This window comes from Eptesicus fuscus, chromosome 14, assembly GCF_027574615.1.
Source record: "Eptesicus fuscus isolate TK198812 chromosome 14, DD_ASM_mEF_20220401, whole genome shotgun sequence".
Lineage (NCBI taxonomy): Eukaryota > Metazoa > Chordata > Mammalia > Chiroptera > Vespertilionidae > Eptesicus > Eptesicus fuscus.
In genome coordinates this window covers 42,747,343-42,755,664 of record NC_072486.1, presented here as the reverse complement: position 1 = coordinate 42,755,664, position 8,322 = coordinate 42,747,343, and the positions used below count along the sequence as shown (strand labels likewise).

The following is an 8,322-nucleotide window of genomic DNA, read 5'->3' as shown; positions in this document are numbered from 1 at the left end:
AGTGACTCACTCCTTACAAATGTAAATTGCACAAGTGCGCGGGAGGTCCCGACCACCTCTCCTCCCCTCCCCCCCCCGCCAAGCCTGGCGACCTGAACACCCACCTCCCGGACCAGCCCACGCGCAGCGCACCCCCTGCGCACCGCTGGGGACGCACACCCGGTGCCAGTCCCGGAGCCCCGCACAGGGAACTGGAGGGGCCAAAACCCTGCAGCGACCGCAGGCGCGTCCTTTAAAACAAAAGCGCCCCCGAAGGGTGGGACCTCACCCCCTCCTAGCCAAGTAGTGGCCTCCCGCCGCCCTCCCCCTCCGCTGGCTTTCAAATTGCGCATGAGCAGAGGCGCCTCCCTCGGTCCCTCCCCGGGCTAAACTTTCTAATTCCCTTCTTTGGCTGAGGCTGCCGGCCGCTGGGAGAGCGCTCGCACCGCCGGGTGAGCTGAACAAAGTGGCTGCGCGATTTCCCCCCTCCCCACCCTCCCACCCGCCCACCCCCCGCTTCCGTGGGAGAGGCAGGAAATGGAAGGGCCCCTCTCCTCTCTCTGAACATTTGCTTTTTTTCCCCCCACTCCACCTCTCCATAAAGGAACACGGGAAAACGGGGCAGGCGGCTCGGCGATCGCTCCTCTGCCGGGTCCCCTCGGCTCAAGGGACTGGACATGGGGCCGCTCCAGGTGTTCGCTTTCTGTGTCTTAGGTAATTCCGAGGAAACGGTGGGGGAAGGGGTGGGCTTGGATGTGGGGGACGAAAACCTCATAGCCGTTGGACCCAGCTTCGAGGGCGCCTGGGGGACCGGGAGAGGGACTGGAGTGGACACTATCCCCTCTAGGGTTAAATGCCAGCGCCCTCGGCGGTGGCTGCCGACGGCGCGCGAGGATCATCGCGGACCCGCATCCCCTGGGCTCCGGGTCCAGGGCTGCGGCTCCCGCGGCCGCTGCGCCGGACTTTACACCTTGGGCGCATCCCTGCTGGGGCTCTCCACCGCGGGGCAGGCTCCCTGGGGTGGAAGGGACAGCCGAGGAGGGCTCCCCAGGAGCCCATTTCCCAGGAAAGTGCCCCAGCTGAGCGCAGGCTTCATCCTGGGAGCAGATTGGGGCCATGTGGCTTTAATTACCAGCGCTGTCTGCCCCCGGATGGCGCCAGAAACAGCTGGACCCGGAGCTTCCCTGGAATGGCGAAGCGCTGAAGCCGCTCCAAAGCCCCAGGGATTGTCCGCTCGCCCCTGGCTCGGGGAAAGCGGGGTCCCCCGCGAGCCCGCCACCTCGCCCCTCAAACCAGGGATCTTTGCGCACGCACGCACACACATGCACACACTCTTATGTGACCCCACGATCACAGATTTCCGCGCGCGCACACGCGCACTCCCTGCGAGGATGCCCGGGCTGCCACGTGCACGCGGGTTCACACACACTCCAGCGCAGATGCCCGCTTCTCTGTGCCTAAGTCCAGTCACATCGAAGGGGTGGGTTTGCACATCTGTCTCTTGTGCCCGGGGCAGATCAGGGTGGACGCGATGCCCTTGGCTGCTGGACAAACCTGGGATCGTATGTGTTTTTTTTACGACTCCTTCTCCTCCACGTCCCTGCCGTCCCCACACTCACCTCTCCATTGTGTCTCTCTTCTATGCATTCTGCTTTCTTCCAAACCTACTCTATCCCGGCCCCTGCTTGTTCCTTTTGCTCGGGCTTGCTGCCTGCTCCGAATCCCCCACCCCACCTCTCCACCCCTCCATCTGCCCCTTCCGCAGCGGTGTTCGGAATCCGAGTGCGAGCTCAGGAACCGGAGTTTAGCTACGGCTGCGCGGAGGGCAGTTGCTACCCAGCCACCGGCGACCTTCTCATCGGCAGAGCACAGAAGCTTTCGGTGACCTCGACGTGCGGGCTGCACACGCCCGAGCCTTACTGCATCGTTAGCCACCTCCAGGTGAGGGCGGAGAGCCCGCGGCTCGCTCTGCGCGCACCTCCTCCAGTCCGGACCCAAGGGGCAGGCCCTGGCGACTCCACATCCTGCCAGCTATCCAGATAGGAAGCCCGGCCAGCCCGGGAGGCCCCGGATTCGGCTGGTAGCTCACCCTTTAGCCCCATCTCAGTTTGCACAGTTGCATCCGCCAAACATTTCCTGCCGCCGCCGCTGCCGGCACAGGCATTATAGAAAGGCGGAGCTGCAGACAGCCCTGGCTCCTGCCCCGCGCCCTAAACCCAGGGGTTCCAGGGCTGAGTGAGTGGTTTCATCTTTCCCCTTTGGAAAATGTGTATAAAAAGTAGTTTGCCCTCTTTCTTTTCTTATTATTTTTTTTTAAATAATGAGTAGTGATTTTGGATTTTTTTCCCCCAAACCTTGCACTTGGATGAAGGATATTTCAGCACTCACACCTTGTAAGGTCTCTTCAATCATCGGACCTGTTTTCCTCACCTCGTTTGGTGCTGTTCTCCCACCTACCTTTATTAGATATCAGGTTCAGATGCTTTCTTTTTTCAAAATGCGCTGGTTGCCATGGTACCATGAGGACCTACATGAAATTTCGGGGTGTTTTCTGTTTCTAAAAGTAGAACCAGATTTTAGATGTCAGAAGTCACATTTTTACAAAATCAAAACCAATTTTAAAAGAAGACAAAGTGTAAACTATCCAGAATGAGAATCCCTTTCCTCGACTTTTAAAAAGGAGACTGATACCTTTGGTCTCTGAAACAAGCAGAAAGTGAGTCTCACAGGTGGGGCCAATTCCAAGTCAATTGCTCTAATTTTGGTCGCTCCACCCACCTGTACACCTGCCCTGCAGGAGCAGGACGGAGGGTGGTATACACGTTAGATTCCTTAGGCTGGAGTCACCTTTCCACAGCAGGAGGAGAGCCCATTCTGGAGACCTGATAAATTAAACCAAAGGAATGTGGTAAAGTGGATTCCACGCGTTTGCTTCCAGGTTTATGCGGAGATGTCTAGACTGCTTCCTCCTGATTAAAAGGGAGGCTATAATTAACCTTTTTGTAAGTTCTGGTAATTGTTCTTCAGTATTAGTGTCCTTGACTACAAGTTAATGAAGACAGATGTTACTTTTTCTATTATTGGCATATAAATCTTACCTAAAATTGTATGCCAGCATTGATCTCAGAGGCCTGGACATCCTGTAAAGGAATCACCTGATTCTGAAACCAGCTTTGACCAGAAGGAGAATTGGACCATTTGTGTTGAAAACAAGTAGTGCTGGACTCTCTGGTTCACATGACTACCCAAGAAATGGTGGGGTGCTCTCCACAGACTGGGCGTGCACTTTTCTCAGGCATTTAGAGGGTGTAAAACTAAAAGAGTCAGGAAGCTTATGTGCTTTGTTCAGGGTGACCTCTGCTCTCTGTAAGTTCATTAGTGCATCTTGCCAGGCTCTAAATCCTCTTGGGAGGAAGGAGATAACATTGTAAAAGTACAGTCAGTTGATACTGTCCTTATAGGAACATCACCCTTTCGTAAATGTTGTTTGTAAGATGTGTGTGTGGGTCTCTCTAGATTTCAGTCTGGGCATTATTTTCAGATTTAAGGTTAATTTGCATTTCAGAAAACTTAGGTAGAGAGCAGAGCTCCGTGTGGAGAAGGGAACGATTAAGTTCGGCTCTTTATGATTTGCCGTGCTGGAGGACAAAGAGGGTTCTTTGAACTTTGCTGACCCAGTGCCAGAGTGGCTGTGGCCCCCATTTTAGGGGGAAGGAAAATGAGAAGAGAGCAGTTCGAAGCTACTCTAAAACCTAAAGTATGCCTCAATTCCAGTCCAGGTCCACCTTGGTGTTCTTTGAGTTGCGAGCACAGTTTATAGTGCTCCCAATACAATAGGGCAGCCTGGTACCCCCTTCCCAGAGATCCTGAGAAGTTGGTAGTCTGCCGGCCACCACACTGGTTCACAGCTTGGTTAGATAGAAGCTAAGAAATCTTATTCTGTAGTTCCTAAAGGTTCTTAAATACCTCTGCCTAATACTTGGTTTCTACCTTATGTAGGTTTTAGAAAATCAGGCCAAATGAATTGTATGTCCCCCCCCCCCCGGCCCCCCGCCCCTTTCATTTTCAGTTTGCTTTATGTCGGCAAAAATTCTGAGACCTCTTCTGCATTTTCCTTGAAGAGTAAGCTCCTCTAGCTCTTTACTGAGATTAAACCTTAAGCCTAGAAATTTCATTTTAATTACATTAATAGCTGGTGGAAACAATGCTTTCTTTTACTTTTGACCTTGAATTTGCAATAGAGGAGGAAATTTTCAGAATTTCATACTCTGTAAATTAAAGTGAAAGGCATGAGATATGTCATTTAAGTAATTTTGGCACATTCGTTTTTCTTGAAGCGAGCAGGTTTGATTTTTGTATTGTGGGCTTGATTTTTATTGTGTCTCAGAGGGAGGGAGGGAGGAAGGGAGAGAGAGAGAGAGAGAGAGAGAGAGAGAGAGAGAGAGAGAGAGAGAGAGAGAGAAGATTGTTTCCTAAACTCATGAAACTCACTTTGCTTTCAGGAGGACAAAAAATGCTTCATTTGCAATTCACAAGATCCTTATCATGAGACCCTCAATCCTGACAGTCATCTCATTGAAAATGTGGTCACTACATTTGCTCCAAACCGCCTTAAGATTTGGTGGCAATCTGAAAATGGTATGTGGTTGGTGTGGGAACAGGTTTGTGGAATGTGACTGAAAGGGGTTTACACACTCCTGGGTGTTTATAATTATACGATGGCTCCTCTGTCCTGTGATCACGGCCTTTGACAGATTTACTGCCCGAAGCACTAACTTCTCATGCACTTCCTACCAGAAAGCAGTCTTTCATGCTAGACCAAAGAATTTCGCAGTCCTCATTCTGAGGGGGCCTTTGGGGCGTGTGTGCAGGTGCTGAGGAGGGCGTGGGAAGGCCCCGTACTATCTCAGGTCCTTCTTCTTCCACAAAAATGTAGCATCTTTCATTTTGATCAATCCCAAATGAAAGGGCAGAATCAGCCCCCACCACTATCACCGCCTTCCTTCTTTCGAAAGAAAGCTTAATAATAGTAATATAAATAAGCACTAGATGTGGTTTTTCAAAGACTGGGTCGACATGAATATACCCAAGTCAGTTTCCCCAGTGAGTGTGTCCCTTTCAATCCTTTGTCCCTTCGTTGCCTTTTGGATTTTGGTTTAACAAATTCATCAAATATAATGTTATTATTGCTGTGGAATCAAGCCAAAATTAGTTTTGCATTTGTTTCAACCTTGACTGTGAACTTTGGGGAATAGAGGTAGAGTTATGATGTTCATAATTCGCAATATATCATTAGATTTTAAATTATGAGAAAGGGCTTTCAGAAATGAACCTAAGCCTGGCCATAGAAAGCATGGACACTACTAGATCTCATTATATGCCCTACACCTGAGAAGTTTTTGGATGCTGGCAGTTATTCATCATTCTGTAAAGAAAACCTCCTAGTAGACTTCCTCATCATCGACTATAAAATCCCACCTGCTTTCCAGAAGATTGTTGGTTTCTGAGGAGGTTGGCTATTCACTGGTTGGCCTTAGGACTTCATTGGTTACCAGCTTGATTGAGATAGACTGGTCCTCAGAGAGCATGCCTCAGTCAGAGCCTTCTTAATTCTGATAGGAGGATATCTGATGGGAGGAGATCAATGTGAAAGAGAAGTTTCTGTAAATCTGTTCCTGAATTACAAAGGACTTCTGGAATAGCAAAAGCTTATGAATAGACTGTGAGCATGTCTTGACTGCTCACGTTCTTCCAGTGAAATGGAAAGACGAAGGAAGGATGCCTGAGCGTTAGAATCAGGACCATTCCCATTTTAGGTGATAGACAGTGAAGTAGTTCATCAAGGTTAGCAAAGGTCTTTGCCAACTAACATTTCATCTGAAGGGAGATGTCCAGAACAGGTGCTATAGTTCTAGAGGAGGGGTTTTTCTTGGTAACATCCGGAGTTTTTAAATTTCTACAATTTTTAATTTGTGTGGCAAGAGAGACCAAATGCCAGAAAGAGAGTTTTTTTCAATTAGATTTCTCTGTCACTCTGACACAAGATTAGATGACATGAGACTGATGGGACTTGGCCTTCAGAAAGTCGGACTGATCGTTACTGATCCCTGTCATCTCTCTGTTGTCTGATAGTTCACAATTAAGGCCTTTCTTTGTAAATGTGATTTTATCTGTTTTCCGTGTGTTTTGTTCAAAATGAGCTTTACATGAAGGCATTAAATGATCAGTTCTCAGGCATAGACTCAGGCTCGGCATGTACAGCTGCTTTTAACTTACCCTTCATGGTGATCCATTCCTGGGTCTGACGGAAATCACATGCACTGTGGAAGATGACCTTGTTTCTTTTCTCCATGGATTTTTCTTCCCATATTAAAAAAAAACACACAACTGCAGTGCTTTATTAGGTTATAAATCTAAACTGGAATGTGCTTTTAGGCCACACATTGCAGCCCATGGTCTTATGTTGCAGAAATGGCACCAGTCTTGTTTGTATTTATATTATTTCGTTATCTCTTCATTTTGAACAAATAGTGCAAGGATTTAAAAGCCTGGGAGAGGAGAGCCATGTGGTTACTTGGCTAACCTTTCATCTGAAAGGAAATGTCCAGAACAGGTTTATAATGTGGTTCTTTTTAAGAATGTAGATAAAGTTAGTGTAATTATAATGTTTTTCTTTAGCATTCCAGCTAACTCATAGCCATCCCAGTGGCCACTTTCCCCTCCCCCCCCCCCCCCCCAAATTGACAGGATAGGTTTTCAGCATGAGAGTTTATTTCAAAAGTCCCACTGGTTTCCTGAACCAGCCAGTGACATGATTCATTCTGACACATTCCTGTCTTCTTGCACTTACTAGGAAGGCTTCTTTTGCTCCGGAAGGTGGACCCCCAAAGCTCTCTCAAGTGTAGGAAAGGTGGAAAGGTCTCCTCCAAACGGGCAGGGTCCTAGGGCTGGTGTGGCAGGTGTTTTCCATCGCTGGAATTCCAGTGTGTGAAAGCCGCTCTGATGGACCCTCAGGGCCTGCTGCAAAGACTCATGTGTTTGTGCGGGCTCTCCCCTGGAAAGGGGAGATGTTAGTATTTGTCTGGGCTCGTTTGTTTATTGGCTGACCCTTAGTCTCTTTGGCATTGCTTTTCAGTTGTGGAAATGCATCCAAAGCCTTCTCCATCAGGGCTGGGTTTTTCTAAATTGGAGTATGACTAACGTATGTGGTAGATTCATTTCTCTTCCTCGCTGCTACGTAGAGAAAAGGGAGTATTTGTGTTTCTCCTGAGGGAGGGTTGTGCCCTTGCGCTTCAGACTGCAAGCCCAGTCCCTGCTGTCCATAGGAAGTGCCCCTCTCCTTCCCCTTGGAGAGCCTCTTGGCTTAGAGGGGTGGGAAGAGGTTTCCTCAGTACAGATGTCCTTGATGCAGCAGGAGGCCCCCTGCCAGATGCCTTATTCCCGGGAGCAGATTCCACATGCTGAGCTCCAGAAGGGTAGGTGGGAGACTCAGGATCCTCGGACTTGGGCTTTACCACCTGAATTTTTTAAAAAATACATTTTTTTTTATTGATTTCAGAGAGGCAGGGAGAGGGGGAGAGAGGTAGAAACATCAGTGATGAGAGAGAAGCATTGATCGGCTGCCTCCTGCATGCCTTCTACTGGGGATCGAGCCCAGGACTCGGGCATGTGCCCTGACTGGGAGTCGAACCGTGAGCTCCTCCAGGTTCATAGGTTGATGCTCAACCACTGAGCCACGGCAAGCGGGCAGGGCAGAGGCTTATTGTCATCCTGTCTGCACCTTCAGGTTAAGATGGAAGGCAAAGAGGCTTTCTCTGAGGAGCATAAAGATAACTGAATGGTCTCAACTGTTCACAGATGTGCCTGTTTACTGTTTCCTTTTTATTTAAAAATATCTATAGGCGTGGAAAATGTAACCATCCAACTGGATTTGGAAGCAGAATTCCATTTTACTCATCTCATAATGACCTTCAAGGTAAGGAATCCATAACTTTCTCACAAATGACACGTGAGGACACGGTCTACTCCCCCTTTCAAAACAGATGTCTGTTGCGAATTGACCTAAATGGACACTTAAATATGATGGTTGCTATAAATTGGGATAATTGAGCAGGTTTTTAAACACGGGCATGAATAACTATGCTTAAGTACTCTACACAGCAATAAGTAGGGAAAGCCACTATTCTAAGGTACTTCCACTGTAAACTTTTAATTAGGTATCTTTTTATTTTTCCACGGAGAGAGGCAGCTCTGACTCTCCCAACCTCAATAAAACATCTGGAGAGTAAGTCCCTGGTCGCCTGTGTTGATGATTTAATGCTGAGTTTGGTAACTGGAAAGGAA

The 8,322-nt window shown here is 48.6% G+C and overlaps 1 protein-coding gene across 1 annotated transcript in view; it reads left to right on the top strand.

Moving 5' to 3' along the window:
• The first annotated feature begins 401 nt into the window (after window positions 1-401).
• LAMB1 (laminin subunit beta 1) overlaps window positions 402-8,322 on the top strand; it is a 67,764-nt gene continuing 59,843 nt past the window's right edge. The window contains exons 1-5 of the mRNA XM_054726194.1: window positions 402-431; window positions 584-693; window positions 1,745-1,920; window positions 4,482-4,617; window positions 7,881-7,954. Coding sequence (XP_054582169.1) covers window positions 657-693; window positions 1,745-1,920; window positions 4,482-4,617; window positions 7,881-7,954 — 423 coding nt within the window. The 5' untranslated portion in view covers window positions 402-431; window positions 584-656. The remainder of the gene's footprint in view (window positions 432-583; window positions 694-1,744; window positions 1,921-4,481; window positions 4,618-7,880; window positions 7,955-8,322) is intronic.